Here is a 17,624-nt window from a genome sequence, read left to right as displayed (position 1 = left end):
CATTTTCCAGAGCACTGTTTTTTTTCAAGGAGAGGATCTAGAAGAAGTAGATTTAATTCAAGAGATTTTAAGGCTTAGTGGTAGTTCCAATCAACCTTAAGCAGATCATGATGAGGTTCAATAACTCTAGGATAATTTTGAGTGAGTAGATTAGCTCACAAAAAGTTGGTTAAATGAATATACATAAAAATAAAACACTATATTTGTTAAAAATTTATTTCATGCAAAATAAAGAGAATTAATATCCTTGTTTTCCAGTAGCCATTTCACAGAGTGGAGAAAGTTTTTCTGTGCAAGCAGAATTTTGCCAATTTAAACTAATGGTTCGAACACATGCCTTAGCAGGGTCAGTTTCAATCCTATATTATAAAAACCTCAAATTTGTCAAAAACATTTTTACAAAATAATAAACTTTCCAAGGTTTCCAATGGAATAAAATAGTGTATTTTTTGCAACACATTTTGCACAGCAATTGCATCATTTTGTTTGCTTTCTTGTATGTATGAGAATTGTGTTAAAGATGTGCTAGCAAACTTTGAGGAAACCCTACACTTACCTAGCATAAGCACTGGGAGAATATCCTATTACAGAATTATCAGAAATCCATTTAATCGTATCACCTTCTTTTTTTGCTCCAATCCATGCCTAGGAAAATACAATTTTCATTCATCTTTTAATTTAAATTTAGTAGCAGCTGAAATATGAAATGGGATTCATTAAGAAGTTTGATTAGATTAACAGAAATTTTCTCTTCATACAGCTGTTTGCTTTTTTGCTAATTTAGTTTTGTTATTATTTTATGAGCCTTCAAATTATCCAAATTATAAATTAGTTTTGAGAATTGAAGAATTTAATGATCTTACAGAAATAGTTCCATCCTTCAGAACGGATTTCAGAAGTTCTTCCATCTTTTTCTTGGAATCAACTTTAGCAAGAAATCCTTTCTAAAATGAAATTTAGGATTAGTTGTTAATTTAATTTTGTTCGTCGCTTACAGAGTACTTTTCAAAACTTCATTGCCTGTATCTATAGCTTGGACTTAAAAAAATAAACAGTATTAAAATAAGAAATATTAAGTTATAGCTGTAACCTCTTCTTTGCATTTGGCAACAGCTTCATCAAAGGTTGACTGCTCTGGTAATAGTTTATAGCATCCAGCACTTGTTTTCATCCAATCACTGGAGCATTCAGCTGAATATTGATTTTTTTAATTTCACTTCTATATTGATGACTGAAGGAAGTACCTAACAATATTTCTATGTTTATTATATTAGACTTAAAAATTCACACTTCAATCAAAACTAAAGGGCAATAATATCATTGACCCAAACCAAATTATAAGTTGTTTTGTCAAAATGTTTCATTTTTGTAACACAAAAAAATATTCCCCATAGCATAATTTTAGTCAGCTTTAAATTTTGTATTTGTAATTATTCAAAATTATGGTTTCATTATCAATAAATTAACTAAAATTGATAAATCAGCTATTTTTGACTGTCTTAAAATTTAAATTGAAATGTTAAAGTGAACTTTTGATTTGTTCAAATAATATCTTTAAAAAAATTGGCTTAGAGTAAACATACGTTCTGTGCATTCATCACTTGGCTGTTTAGAATAAGATATTCCTCCAGCAAGGGTTGGATCAGTTTTACTAAAGAAGTAATGTTTTATTTTCATCTAAGATATTCCATCTGACATCTGATTAAAGAAAGTTTACCTCACATATCCTGTGGGTGATCCACAGTCATCAAAGTTATTATCACAGAAACATTGGTTTTTGAAGCAGTCCATCTAAAGTTAAAGCATTGATATTGTCATAATGCTTCATGCTTAAAAATTCAGAAGGTACCAGCTTCAAGATGATTTCTTACCTCCCCACAATCTCCACAGTCACAGACAAATTTACAGTTTCCCATAATCTAAACTAAATTTGATTAAAAATGATCATTTCTACTTGATAATTTGATTATTTACCCTTTTACACTGTCCATCACTATAGCAACCATATCCATCAGGACAAAATGTTTCAGAACAGTCTTTTGATCTATAATGTAACTAATCATTTTCTTTTATTTTTCTTGAAATTGTAATTTTAATGGAATTGATGACCTAGTTTTAGTAAATTTCAATTTTAATTAAAATTACAAATTGAGTATCTATCCTAGCAATTATGAAGAAAATCTTCACTTTTAAGGTTTTTTTACCTTGGCATTTATCTTACAATTAGAGTTTTGCAAAATGTTTGCATTCTTGGCTGAACAGAGGAAGACAAAATATTTTAACAATTTTCTTGAACAAATAAAATGCAAAAACTTCTAAATTTTCAGGGAAAAAATTATTTTTCCTAAAAAATGTGAAGTTTTTGCAAATGATATACCCTTTTTTCTGGAAACCCTACTTACAAAATAAGATTCTCTAAAGATATTTACCTGCATATACCACCTCCACATTCCATTGGAAAAGAGCTATGAGAGCATTCTTCATCAGTTTTACATTCGATCTGGGAAGTTACAAGGACAATGTTTACCTATTACTAGCCATCTTTCCTAGTATCTAACTAGGGTTTCCAATTGGAATTCAATTAGGAGGAATTGCACAGAATTGCATGCAAATATTTTATTATTGTGCAGAATTATTTGGAATTGGCAAAATTGGGTGGAAGTTACAGAGCAGGCAATTAAGCTAAAGTAAAATGCGCCGCATAATTTAAATTCTTGTTTTGATAAGGAGAGTTGTTCAAAAAAGTAAACTATTTATCAAAACAATTCAGATTCTATAAAAAGTTACCTTTTGGCAAGAACCCATAGCTGATCCATTATTCTTTACACACACCAAATCATTAAATGGAACACAGGAACTTTGAATGCTTAAAATACAAAAGTCATTTGCACTAATCAAAATTTAAAATAGTGAAAACTTCTTCCAGTGTTTTAGAACTTTCTTGCAGAATTAAGTAATTTTGAATGATTTCAGCAACAGCAATGTTTTGATAAAATTACACCTGCAAGGATCACCAAGTTTTCCATAATCCCTAGTGGGAGGAAGTATACAACTATCCTTTACAACTGGAGTAGGTGATGTAGTATAAGGAGTAGAGGCATTAGTATCAGATGTTGTACTGTAAGGAGCTGGAGCAGGTGAATTTTCTCCTTTAAGTGGCTACAAAATAAAAAAGATATAGACTAAAGCAGTTTTCAAGTTTGGGATCAATAAGTCAAGGACCAGGTACCAATAGGAATGAGTTTAAAATGTCCACCGAATTTCCTACTGCAAGTTCAAATCTTAAATCAATGTTTTTTGAAGATTTGAATTAAAGCTTTGATTTAGGAAATAGATAGTTTAGTGAACTCTCCAATTCATTAAATTCACACAAATATAAAAATTTGTCCAACCAATACAACCCAGCTATCCAAATTGCGTAAGCAATGTAAACGCATAATATTTTGGCTCCAATTAAGCAATTAAAACGCAAATTTGCGTAAGTCTAGATTTTAAATTAGTGAAAATATCTAATTTTTCTAAAGTAAATATTTTATAACCCAGCTTTGAGTAAAAATATCATGAATTTGTGGAGATGTGTATCATTTTATTTCAGGTATACAAATTGCGTAAAAATACGCTAAATTTGCATAAATGCCTAAAACTCTAAATCTAAATTATTTGTGAAAAATCTAAAATTTCTGAAACGGCATATATTGCATTTTCCAAAAAAAAATTGAAAAAATAAACTTTTTAAAAGAATTGTCTTTGTTAGCATTAAAATTGCATAAAAATTGCGCTCTTTTTACGCATATGTTTTGAGTGTTATAATTATTGAAGAATTGAGTAGCCCAGGTGTGTGTGCACTGCAGTGCAGAGTGCAGCAATATATAATAATGTTATATTAAATAGAAAGCTGTGTGATTTGTAGATAAGAGTGGGAATGGGGGGGGGGGGAGCAATTGGGTAGAGAATTTAAAGCGCTACATTGAACACTGGTTTTCAGTACCAAATTTCACCGCAAGGTGTCTCTGTTTGTTATACGTAAAATTAAAAAAAAGTAAAATGGTTCAGAGTAAATTTTTTACTAAAAGTATATCATTTAGAAGTCAAGATTTAGGTTTTAAATCATTTTTAATTTTTTTAAATAAAACATTTTTATTAGGAAAATGCACTGGATTTTCTATCAGAAAGTTTTATATAGCTTTTATAAATCCCTACACATTATAAGGCTAGATGCAGTAATCTCTATGTTAATCTGTATTCCCTGATGAATGGAATCAGTTTAGAGAAAGACACTTATACTGCATCATTCCATCCATTTAGGGATGGATGGCCTATCTGCATGCATCAAATTTGCTTAGATTTAGCATAACTTTTGTTAAAAGAGGGCCGACATGTTTATTGAGAAAATAAAAATGCGCATTTTCAGCGTAAATTTGTATAATATTATTACGTAAATTTTACGTCTTCTAAAACCAGTAAATTTGCGTAGCTAAGTGTGCGATTTTATGTCTTTCATGACGTAAAAAGAGCCAAAATCTCTACTCAAAATTTACGTAAAAATGCAAAAAGTGACGTTTAAATTGCGCTCTTTTTGCGCAATTTGGCTAGCTGGGAAATAGAACAAAGTAAACTTTATTAGTTGCAAATTTATTTAGTTATTGAGTTGATTTTTTAAATAATGTTTTTTTGACTTTTTTATTCTAACTTTTTAAATTTTTTTGTTACCATTGGTGTACTTGTAGTTAGAGATGGAGTTTCCTTAGGTCCAGAATCACATTTTTCAATCCAGTCGGTTCTAAAAAAGCCCAAAGATAACAATACTAAAATATCTTTTAAAATTATTTTAAGATCTAAATATGTATTACTGTAAAGCATTATGATTGACTTAGTGTAACCCTAGATGGGTGTTTGATAGTTTTTACATATGTCAGTAAGGAGAGTAAAAATACCCTGGTAAGGTTGCGTTTTCCTTAATCTAATAATAGAAACCATGCCAAGCTTTGATACCCATGGCGTCCTAAATTTAGGGATGGCATGGGCTCATTGAACTGGAGAATAGGATGATAGGGGAAGAAACTAGGTGTGACAGTCGAGTAGGAGCTCTTCAGGAACAAGGTGGAGGTGGAGTGATCTGTTTGGTTGTGATGATTCCTACCTACACTGTTTCAAATTTGACTGTTTGCTTTTCATTTTATTTTATTCAAAAAAGTATTTATTTCATGTAATTGCATTATATTTCAATATCCTGAATCAAAATAATACAAAGTTTATTAAAAAGGTGAAGGTCTTTTTTTGATCAATTCTAATTTAAATTAAATTTTGAATCAAGTGAACCAGAACATTTTGTGTTTTATGATGTAGCTTTACAGGTCTTAAAATTGAATGAGAGGATCAAATTCAAGTTGATAAAAAGAATTAGGCATCAACTTTAAAAAAGACTGTATTTAAGCAATAGTTAAGATCCTCCATTATTGAAAAATAGAATTTATCCTTGTCAAATTGTTGTAAGAATTCAGTAATTCCTGCATACTGTAGTTTTAATAATCTCCTATTGTTTCTTGTCATGTATGAAAGAAATTTTAGGCAAGAGTATAGAAAATAAGCTTTTTCACATAATTTTTAAAATTCATGTTGATCCGTGTAAACCAAAACTGATCATTGACGAAAATTTATAATTTATTGAAAATAACATGTGGTTTTTATTTTCATAATTAATCATCACCTAATTTGTATTCTATCCAAAGAATAAAAATAGAACTGATCACCTGCAAAGGCATTGCTTGTTGAAACATTTTCCCTCTCCTTTCCTCATATTGTACTTTTCCACACAATCACAAGAACTCTCACAATCTCCATAAGTTGGTTTGCATTGACTCTCAAAGCATCTGAATGGTTTTTAATGATAATTATCACTTAACACCTTGGGATGGATCGTTTTCCTGTTTTTGAAAAACAATTATTTTGTTATGAAAACAATAAAAAAAAGATCATTTTAAAAACGACAGTTTTTATAAAGTTTTTCATTTTGTGAACAATTGTTAATGACCCTTTGTTAACGTTCATTAACAATAAAACTTGGTGAAGGATCTATAACAAAGAAAGGAGAGAGGAAACCTACCCAATGGGCATCCCTGCTTATCTTTAATTAGTTTAAAATAAAATATCAAGAAGTTTTAGCTCCACCAAAAACTTTTTACCTGCATGTAAGACAGCATTCAATAAAGTTGCATGTGAGACGACTTACATAATCATCTTCATATGTCAAAAAACATATTTATCAATGACTATTTTTATTAAGTTTGGCGTTTCATTAAAGATCATGAAGGACAACCCTTTGTAAAAGATTGTTAACAATGACCCTTCGTTAACAATCGTCAACATATTTATCAATGACAATTTTTTTTTTTTTTAATTCAAAAAGAGTGGGTCGTTTTCAAAACAATCATTTTTTTCCGAAAACAAATTAATAGTATACAAATGGAAGTAATCTTTTCTTAAAATCGCATTTGCAATGAGGATAAATAACTTTATAAGCCAAAAAAAACCCTTATATTCTAAGATATTAAAAAACCACAAAAAATCTAAATTTTGGTTAAAACACAAAAAGCAGAAAAGATAATAACGATAATAAACAGTTTTTGAACTATCATTTGCCTTAATTTGCTAGAATTAAAAAGTTTTGAAAATTTTGACAATTTGTTTAGGTAAAGTTCCTTGAAAATGAGTTACCTATACTCTGGTCCAACTTGTTTGCACTTCGCATCATCACCTTCACAATCCTTGTGCATACACACTTGCACATCACCAGTTACATATTCACAACTGAACACAAATAAACATTACCATTACTTAAATGTTCCTTTATATGGTTATTTCAATCCTAATAGCTCTAATCTTTTGTCAAGTAGCCGTACTAGGCACAAAATGTCCAATTACTTGGAGCAGGTCTGTACAGTACAGAATATGTTGAGTCATGCATATTATATCACCTCAGATGAAGTGTGGTCAGTTTTAATTATACCTGACTGGAAACTTAGTCTTTGTGCTACATTCCTCATCTTTCTGACAAGTGACCAAAGATTCACACTTGTTTTCCTTGGTGCAAATTTCCCTTCCACCACACTGCAAGGGTAATCTGAACAGTTTTGTTTATTGAAGTAAGTTTTTCCTTACTTAAACTTGCAAATTTTTCATTATACACCTGCAATCAGAATTTCCAGGTACAGGGGGTACAGGCAATACTTCAGGTTCCTCTTCAGTGCAATTTTTGTCCTTTATCAAGGCAATGCTTGTACTTGGGTATGAAGTGGTTGTAGGTGGTGTTTCAGACATAGAGTAAGCTTCAGTTACAACAGTTGTAAGTTTTGTCTCAAAACCATATGTACTATTATTTTCCATATTTGAAGAATAATTTCCATCCACTATAAAATGAATATTTGTATATGGTTTTAATGTAATTGGAAAGTCCATTTCAATAACCGCAATTTGGGTTTCCAGCCAAAAGGGACCATTGTTTTGAGAAAATTTAGCATTTTTTGTAAAAAAATTTGTTCTCTTTTTTGCAAAATTTTCCTTAACTCTGTTTTATTGAAAAAATGAGAAATTTTTGCTAATTAAGATATGCAATAATCTTGGGGAAAAATGCAAAATTTTCTCAAAATAACAAAGGCAAACATGTATGGGAAAACAAAATGCAAAAATTTTGCTGAAAAAATAACGGGAGAGAGTTTTTGATGCAATAAATTGTTCCAGCTACTAAAATTTTTTTTTATGCAAAATTATAATTTTGCAAAAACAATTTTTGTGAATAGCATTTTTGCAAAATTTAAATTCATTATTTCATTTTTTCACGTTTTTTTGCAAAAGTTTTTGTTTGCTGGAAACTCTAACAACAATTTAAAACCAATTATTTAATATGCACCTTGAAATATTAAAATAAAGTATTTAAATTATTCATCATGTAAAACTAACTAAAGTAAAGGAATTAACCTGATTTAGGTACTTCAACATCTTCTATTTCATATTCAACAACTTAAAAAATAATTTTGGTAAAAACAAGATGGTTTTGCATGAAAAGAGAAGAATTCCTCTAAACTGTTGACTGACAGTAAAACTATAATAATAAATTATATCAATGATTTTGAAGGTAGTCCCTTTGAACATCAAATTATGATTTTAAGGTTTCCAACCATTTGTTGAGAAATGATCATGAAAAGCCATCAATTATTGGGTAACAGTGTAAAGTTGGAGTCATTCTCTTGATATTCAAAAATAAAACAGATTTTTAATGAAAATTATATTTGTTTAAAGAGATCAGCACTTTTATTTACTTACGAAAGTTTGTTTGTTGAAAAGGTTTTTATTGATCTGACAGGGGTATAATATCCGGCAGCACATTCACTAATTCATGCTAATGAAGAGAGCTGACAAGAATCCGGTTGCCTATTGGCTACTTAGGCCTGAGAGAATATTAGAGTGTAGGAATTCTTTAGATATACTGTAATAAGCCTAGGTGCCAAGTTGTTTACATCCACCCCTCTGTCCTAATACGTATGTTAGGTGGTCATAACTGTTGAACCAGATTGTTGCTTTAGATATTTTTGAAATAACAGGTTGATGTGAAGTGGGGGAATCTAACCTAAGGACACCAATCCAGTTACTGGCTGCAGACAATGGTCCTAAGTTTCAGTAAATTAACAAGAATTAGTGTAAAACACTAGCCACTCCACCCCACTGAAAATAATTAACAATGTCTTGTTCTCATAAATTAAAAATTCCAGTATTTACATTTACCTTCTTCGTCAGCTCCTACTTCAACTCCAGTAGTAAAAATGTCTGTCTCAAAATCTAAAGTACTGTTACTTGAAGAATTATTTCCACTGGCTCAAATGCAATGAAAGCTTGCAATATTGTTTTAAATTCTTAACCCTAAAGTAACAGAAAGGGGGGGGGGGGGCACTGAGGGCAGAAAGCATAAAAACCCCGTTTTACACCTTTAAACTGTGTACCCTTCAGAAGGGGGTAGTGCGGATAGAAGAGGTCAGAGAGTATTAAGAATGCCAGAAACAAGCAAAAAAAAATTAGTGGGAATCGATATCCATATTTTATACTATGTGCTAGAATAAAACCATAGTAAGAGTAGGGATTGGGTCTCTCTAAAAACCGAAGGTAGTTGGGGTAGGGAGGGTAGTTGCCATTTAGATTCAGCTTCAAGGATGGGGGTGGGGTCTCTTTAATGACAGACGGTAGTAGGGGTAGCAAGGGTAGTTGCCATTCAGATTTAACTTCAATGGTGTAGGGTGGGGTCTTTCTAAAAAAACAGACAGTCGTTGGGGTTGTAAGGTGGTAGGGAGGTCATGGAGTGTTAAGAATGCCAGAAAGGAACTAAAATAATTGATTTAGTGTGAATTTATACCCATATTGTATACTATGTGCATAAAAAAACTCCAACTACAGTCAGATTCTGCTTTACAGTTAGGGGTGGGGTCTCTCTAAAAACAGACAGTACAGATGATACCCATATGAGCATAAAAAAACCCCAACTAACGTCAGATTCTGCTTTACGGTGGGGTCTCTTTAAAAACAGACGGTAGTTGGAGTAGTGTGGGTAGTTGCCATTCAGATTCAGCTTCAAGGATGGGGGTGGGGTCTCCTTAAAAACAGACAGTAGTTGGGTAGTGAGGACAGCTGCCATTCAGATTTAGCTTAAATGGTGGGGTAGGGGTCTTAGTTGGAGAAGTGAGGGTAATTGCTATTCAGATTTAGCTTCAAGGGTGGGGATGGGGTCTCTCTGTAAAAACAGACTAAATCTATTGTTTTAAGTTTGTTTCTGGAATTCTGAAAACTCTTAAACCTCCCTACCGCCCTAACAACTAAAGGGATTAAATATTAAAGTGGGCCAAACTCATAATCGGATGACAACATTTTATGTCCCAAGTATTTTTAAATAATATATATTTATACATATAAATTGGTCTGTACGGAGTGCACAGTATACAACAGAAACTGGACTCCCTTTGTTTACAAACAAAGACTTAGAATTTGTATTTAACTTAAATAAAGATTAACGTAAATTAAGAGTTTAGAAGTGAATTTTAACCATTTTACTGCACAATAAATAATTAAGACTATAATGCCTGCATGCATAATCTGTAAAACAAGGAATGCAGAATTTGTGATATCGAAAAATAAAGATCTTCAAAATATATCTCTTGATCTTGTATTTTGAAAGATTTAAGAGTAGTTGATATAGATATAGATATAGCTTTAAAGATATTAAGAGGCGTATTCAGGTTTTTTTCCAAGAAGGGCTAACATTTCTTTTTCTTTTTAGGGGGGGGGGGGGGCAAAACAAAACTAAGCAGTTTTAAAGATAAATTCTTATAAAATTAGTGCAAGTCTGCCAGGCAAAATCAATGAATTTATTAAGCGACTGTAAAGTATTTACATATAAAACACATAAAAACATACAAAATTTTTTTATTTTTGATTATGAAAATTTTGTAGTTCTAGCTGAAGGCGACATTTACATAATTTCTTAGTTTATTTTTTCTAGTCTTTAATTTCCAAAAGAAATCTTTTCGTGCAGTTATTTCCAAACCAAATAAAACCTCATGGCACAACCTGTCATCGTTGCCTTAGTCTGTTCCACTTTAGTATTTATTCACTTTGCCTAACTACCCCAACTACTGTCTGTTTTTAGAGAGACCCCACCCCCACCATTGAAGCTAAATCTGAATGGCAACAACCCTTCCTACCCCAACTACAGTCTGTTATTAGAGAGACCCCACCCCCCATCCTTGAAGCTGAATCTATATGGAAACTACCCTTACTACCCCAACTACCTTCAGTTTATCAAGAGACCCCATCCTTACTCTTACTATGTGTTTATTCAATGAGCATGGTATTCAATATATGGTATTCTCATTAAATCAATTGTTTTAAGCTTGTTTCTAGCATTCATAACACTCTCTGACCTTTTCTATCCTTACCACCCACCTTCTGAAGGGTGCACATTTTGTAACTGAGAAACAGGGATGTTCACTGTTTGGCACCCCTTGAAGTTTTCCTGTCCTAGCACTCTCATTTTAACCACTATCACCATGAAATTTTGTGACTTTTAATGAATAGTAATTTAAAGAATGTTTTGTAAAGGATGTGACTAAAGCTGCAGATCTAAAATCCATATTTTTGAAAAGCCCTTGAAAAATGTATGTATATACATGAGTTACACTTTAATATTTGTTTAGAACCAAAAAATATTTTTTTTACAATTTTTTAGGTATTTTTTTTCCACCCTCCCTAGTACCCAAACTATTAAAGTTATCAGTTTAGTTTATTTTTCTTTGAGCTGGCCATTAAATATTGGACTATGAACATGCTTTTCAACCCAATACCCTAATCTAGGGGCCAGGGGGGGCGCCAAACACCTCCCCCAGGCTATACATTGATTCAGACCCCCAACCTTTATAGGGTTAATATAATTAAAAAATGGCAAATTTTAAAAGGGCAAATTAACCTGAGTTTGGTATTTCCACATCATGTAATTCATGTTGAACAACTTAAAATAAAATTTGGTAACAGTTTTGCAAACTCAAATTTTATAATCCCTATATATCCGTAAACTTGGTGACAAAGTCCTAAGAATTTCTCAGGAATTTCTGTAGAAGCATTCAGGAGAATTTCTCAGGAAATTTTTGGGGTGAAATTCTGGAGAAATTCCCAGGAATTTCTCAAAATTAATTCTCCTATTAATTCCCCTAAAAATTTGTAAACTTGGTGACCAAGTACTAAGAATTTCTCAAGAATTTCTGGAGAAATAATCTGGAGAAATTCTCAGGATTTTCTTGGGGTGAAATTCCAGAGAAATTCCCAGGAATTTCTCTAAACTAAATCTTGTAAATAATTTCCCCTAAAAATCCGTAAACATGGTGACCAAGTCCTAGGAATTTCTCAGGAATTTCCAAAGAAGTATTCTGGAGAAATTCTGAGGAATTTTGTGGGGAAAAATTCCTAAGAATTTCTGCGGAATTTCTCGAAACTCAGTCTCAAAACTGTGATTCCACAAAAATCTCTCATCTTGGGACAAATTCTGGGGAATTTCTCGAGAATTTCCGAAGAATCAGTTACAGGAAATGATTCTCAAGAAATTCCTTGCAAATTCTTCAAAGAATCTGGGGATATTCCTCACTTTTGTTACTTGGGATCAAATCGTAATTTAAAATTGTTCCTACAAAACTCTATAATAATCATACATTTTTATTATTCTTTTGATTTTCAATAACAAACATGGTGAAAATATTTAACAATTTCTTGTTCTCTTATATTAAAAAGTATTAACCTGTTTCCCCATCTTTTAAGTTACTTATCAGATCATTAGTTTCCTGAAAATTAAATGTTTAAAGGAAATTCCAAAGAAATTTTGTTTTTGTTGAAATAAGGTGTGGAATAAATTATTTGTTATTTTAGTTTTCTCACCTTATAATCTACATTGCTGTTATTTTCAGCTTCTTTTGTTGGACCAAGGTTGTAAATGATTTGAGAAACTTTTTGTTGAATACGATTACCGTAAATCAAAGATTTACCATTCAATGTGACATTTCCTTCTGAACCTGTCAGAAAACCTTTTGTTTCATTATTTCCTTTTAAAGTGACATTTTCTCCTTTAAGAGCAGATTTCCAATCTTGCGGAGTTACAGAATATCCATTGATTATGGCTGTGTTACCATCTCCGGATATATTGAACTCATATCCATCCACATTACGGAGAATTGACATCCCTTTCGGCAGAGATAAAATCCAAAATGGAGAACTAAACTCAACTGGAAAAATATTAGTTTTAATTAATTCCTAATTACTTTTTGAGAGGGACAGAAATCAACACCCAGAGCACAGCTTGGGGTGCTATTTTCAATGTAATAATTTAAATTTAAAATAGCACTAATAGTCTTTCACCAAATATAATAGAATACTTTATTGAAAGTACATATATACTGCAAATATTAACTTGATCTTTTTTTAATCAATTACTAATTATTTTTTAAAAGGGACAGAAAGCAACACCCAGGGCATGTTTTTACCATATATAACAAAATAAAGATTAAGTAAAAGAATGTATCTTATACATTTAATATAACAAATACATTAAGAGCATGAATTGCAGTATATACTACAAATATTGACTGCATCAGTACGTTTATTTGACATATGTATAACCCAAAATCATTTCAGCACCTGCTGTGAAAAGAAAGAAAGTTATTTTTACATAATTTAAGACCTGGTGAATTCTCTAATTTCATAAAATTATGCATAGGGTTTCTGACAGTGTTTGATTCCATTGTAACATATCCCCCCCTTAGAGAATGCTTTTCCATAAAACATTACAGTTTTTTCTTTGTCATCAACTGTAATTTTGTTCCCCCATGGTTTAAGAATAATCTCCTCTACCTCTAGAACCTTGCTATACTTACAAAAATGCAAAAATGATGTGACCTGGTATTTGTAGAGACAAGGACTCTTTGCTGTAGATTTTTCTTACTGTGTTAGATTCCGTTGAAATATTTTCCCCGTCTGAAAATGGTTTTCCATCAAACATGACTTTTTTGTCCTTGGCTTCAAGCACAACCTCTTTTCCATCTGCTGTAATAGTAATCTTCTCTCCTTCCAGAACCTTGCTATATTCTGCTTCTGTGATGGGAAATCCATTGATTGTTGCAGTAATACCATCACCAGTAATAACAAACTCATTTCCATCTACTATTCTCTTAATTGTTACTCCAGTACTCAGTTCAAAGATCCAGTCTGGCTTAGAGAAGTTCATTGTTCCTGTTAAACATTATTTAACATGTTATGCATATGCAGAAACAAGGAGATAATAAAAAGAGATTTCTTAACTTTCTTATTTTTTATTATAAAGATTTATTCACACACAAAGATATAAATACATATATAAATGGTGTAGTTTAAATTTGTTTAAATAAACTTTTGAATATATAGCTTTAAAAAGAAAAAAGAAAAATATGCAAAATTAGTGACGAATATGCCACATTGATCATTACTCAATACATAACACATTTATCATTTCATTTAAAAGTTCTTGTAAAACCAGAACTTTCCCTGCATGGTCCAATGGGACATCAAAATATTTCATTTGTTTATTAACTACCATTTTACTAAGATCAGAAAGATTTACAGAACAATCATTTGCAATAAAAATAAATTTCTGCCAAGAACTATGTTAACTCATTAGTGATGAGATGGTCGATTTTGACCAGGTAAGGTTTTTATTTTTTAGCGCCTTCCTTTTTAAACCAAATGGCCTCCTATTTCATTCCCACTCTTCCTACAGATATCCCAAGTATCGCCTATAGGTTGTAGGAAACCTCCGGATCCAACAGATATAAATCAGTGAAAAATTAATTTTAAAAATTTTTTATTTCTATGAAAAGTGTGCATTTGATGTTAGTTATATGCTAATGTTACATTCAATATAAAAAGTTTGTGTTTACTGCTCTTTTTTGCCTTTTTTCTGCCCAGTCAAAATTGCCTGTCTTACACAACCCCCTTAAAATTTCAATTTTTTTCAACGAAAGGTAGTAGAGATACAGGACTCGGTCAGTTTTATCCTGCTCGGCAACAGTCAAAATTTTTAACATCTAGATATTTATTTTACGCATATCATAGTTACAAGATTGTTAACATGGGTTCAATACAACAAATATTTTTTTACATATAGTTATAAATCATTATACATCATTTAAATTCGAGCGTTGGTAAAGGAACTTTTCGATAGAAAAAAAGAGAAGAAATGATAGCATTCTTTTATGAAATATGACTGAGAGATAATATAAGCACAGTGTGTGTTATCTCTTTTTGGAAAGTTGCTATCCGTGTGTATGCTTTCATATGAGTAACACAGTAGCGAGTTTTTACAGTAAATAAAATTTGTGTGAGCTCCACAACGAGGAACATTGTCCGTTCTTCGTTTTTATTGAGGCTACACATTAAGCGAGCATATGTTAATTTGTTACTATCTAAAATTCATGTGATCGGTAAAAGAGTGAATACATAAGTTAAGAATTACTCGACCGACCGAAGTGCAATAGATGCGAACATTGATGGTTCGTCTTAATACTATTGCGACTTCCTTAGCAGGATGTTACAAGGAACATAAAAATTCATCACATAAGGCATACTAAATACGAACAATGTAGGTTCGTTAGTATCCTTTTAAAGGATACTAAAAGATACAAAATTGACCGCTCAGTCAATTTTGTATCTCCACTACCCTTCATTGAAAAAAATTGAAACTTTAGATCTACTCTATGGAGAGTATAATGAGTTAACCCTGTGAATTTCAGCAAGATCAGAAAGAATTATTTGTCTTGTCACTAATGGGTTAAGGTCATTTTGCATAAATTAAAAAGACATCTAATACAAAGCTTAGACCTTGCTACAACAGTCTTATAGAAAGACACACATCTGCTAGCTAACATAATTTTATAAAAGAGCAAACATATGACTAAGAATACCTGACAAATCAGCAGAGGGAGAAAAAACAGGATTTCCTAAATGAATAACAAATAGATTACATCTACTTGGAGCATTTTTCTTAAAGGCATTAAAAGAATTGGGAAAAAAATGTGTTTCTTTCAAAAGAAAAATCCTCTTGATAGGATTATGAATTTATTACATGTAATTTTGATCATAAAACTGTTTAAACACAAGACATATAAAAACAAAGCTATTTACCAATGCTATACAAAGATTACCTTTTTCATGTTCTGCTGATGTCACTGGGTTATCTAGATTAAAAAACATTACCAAAATGTGTCTGAGTTAAAGGGTGAGCATAAATTTGTCAGGACATTTGAATACATTCTTATAAAAGCTGAACCATGATAATTCATGACTAAAATAATTTATTGGTATAAAGTTATATACATGCACTACTTTGGTTCAAGTTTCATCAAAATTAAACTTTGTTACATAGTCATCTGTGTTTACTTGCTCTCCTACCTTCGCAAAGACAGCTGTCAGGTGCCTAGAAATTGACTCAATCTACACTAAGCCTTGTCACTGTCCTAATGTTCCAATAGTAATCTGGGCAATCTTCAAGCAAAGGTTAGAGAGAACAAGATTACTAACCTCAACTCCCTGAACCCTAACATTGAACAGATATGGAGGAACTTGACATTGACAAGTGAATGAAGACCATCTAAACAGTGATTGATTACAATGAAACTAAAACCTCAGAAGTTCATATATATAACCTTATACTAATTAACTATTTTTTATTAAATTTTTTTTTTTACAAGTTATAGCTTTAATATTTGTACGCATATCTTTGTCTGTAAGTAAATCTTTATGGTATGTTAATATCATGCATTTCCATATCTTTACATCAGGGAAAGGTTGGGGGGGCAGTTTACATCAAATAACCAATATTATAATTCTCATATTTATATTCTTTAGATTAATACTTTTATATGCATACTATCTCTAATACCTGAGTAATCACTCCCTATATTAAGTGTTACAGCCTTCAATGAATCTGTTCCTAAATAAATAAAAAAAGTAATGAATAAACAGATTACTAGGATCATCTGTAATATAACTGTTCCTCTATGTTTAGTTAAAGTAAAGTAAACCCCACTAACTTATACTTTTAAATAAACAGGAACTTATAACCTTAAAACAATTTAGATCAAAGTTCAAAGAAACCGTTCTCTTTATATTGAACTTTGACAAAACTATACCATTACATCATTATGCAATCCTTATTCCTGACAACATATAAATTAAATTTCTATCATAAAATCTGTAAAGGTTCATTCTTACAAAAGTGCTGTTTCATTTGATGGCACAAGCCTGTTTAAAAACACAAAAATAGTTTGTTTCATGTGGTTGATGAGTATTGATAACAATGATCTCTTTCTGATTAGGGTTTAAACATACACCAATAAAAAGTAGTCAAATTATTAATTGTAATCTTTTGTTTTATTAATTACCTGAAGCTAAAGAAACTGGCTTTCCAGATGTTTGTATTAGGTATTTTTTAGTTTCAATGTCCTAGCGATTTTAAATATGTTCATATCATTAATTAATAAATTCTGATACAAAAGTATTAGATTTTTTGAAATTTCACTTTCTTTTCACAAAACAATTAAACAAATAAAGATTAGCCACAAAGATTGATCATGTATGGAGAAGAGTATAGGCTAGGTTCGTATTAACAATTATATAAAAAAAGGTAAAATTTTTCAAGGTTATGTAAAATAAAATTTCTTAAAACAGAGAAATCTCTTCCTGAATGATAAAAGGTAAATAAATGATAACTGTTGACGATATCCACATTATTTGGTGTATTACACACTGAAAGGAAGTAGAGTAAGGTTCAGATTTCATTTATTAGATTAATTGTTATTTATATCATTAACAACATTATGTGTAAATGTGAAAAATAATTAATCTACTCATTTTAGCAATTAAACAATTTGGTTGCATCTGAACAAATTTTGATGCTAAAAAATACTTGAATGTAATGTGATTTGATTGTTATTGATGAAACTAAAAAGTTATGCAAAAAAAGTATAGGGTGAATCAAGAGAGTTGGTGAGTTAGTAAAAACTATCCAGTGT

General features: G+C 31.1%; 1 protein-coding gene across 3 annotated transcripts; it reads right to left on the bottom strand.

Annotated features, from left to right (window-relative positions):
• Positions 1-200: 200 nt before the first annotated feature.
• Positions 201-17,390, bottom strand: LOC111714294 (uncharacterized). 3 transcript variants are annotated; one of them, XM_023489378.1, is made up of 27 exons: positions 17,293-17,390; positions 16,995-17,055; positions 16,493-16,543; positions 15,756-15,788; positions 15,516-15,551; positions 13,477-13,554; positions 12,463-12,806; positions 12,326-12,368; positions 11,504-11,545; positions 8,779-8,832; positions 7,975-8,016; positions 7,187-7,406; positions 7,007-7,120; positions 6,715-6,807; positions 5,751-5,870; positions 4,711-4,780; positions 3,002-3,159; positions 2,788-2,866; positions 2,430-2,500; positions 1,975-2,044; positions 1,872-1,919; positions 1,718-1,791; positions 1,584-1,651; positions 1,091-1,191; positions 864-944; positions 557-645; positions 201-359 (listed from the first exon to the last, which is right to left on the bottom strand). In XM_023489378.1, the coding sequence occupies exons 1-27, from the start codon at positions 17,338-17,340 to the stop codon at positions 239-241; spliced, it is 2,409 nt and encodes an 802-aa protein (XP_023345146.1). In that variant the 5' UTR covers positions 17,341-17,390; the 3' UTR covers positions 201-238. The 3 variants fall into 3 exon arrangements, with proteins under 3 accessions (XP_023345146.1, XP_023345138.1, XP_023345156.1); XM_023489370.1 differs by having other exon boundaries at positions 13,477-13,809; positions 17,293-17,389; XM_023489388.1 differs by lacking the exons at positions 16,995-17,055; positions 17,293-17,390 and adding an exon at positions 16,132-16,201 and having other exon boundaries at positions 13,477-13,809; positions 16,493-16,540.
• Between the last annotated feature and the right edge of the window lie 234 nt (positions 17,391-17,624).

The sequence above is a fragment of the Eurytemora carolleeae genome, unplaced genomic scaffold (assembly GCF_000591075.1).
Source record: "Eurytemora carolleeae unplaced genomic scaffold, Eaff_2.0 scaffold149, whole genome shotgun sequence".
Classification (NCBI taxonomy): domain Eukaryota; kingdom Metazoa; phylum Arthropoda; class Copepoda; order Calanoida; family Temoridae; genus Eurytemora; species Eurytemora carolleeae.
This window is presented reverse-complemented; position numbering and strand designations above follow the sequence as displayed.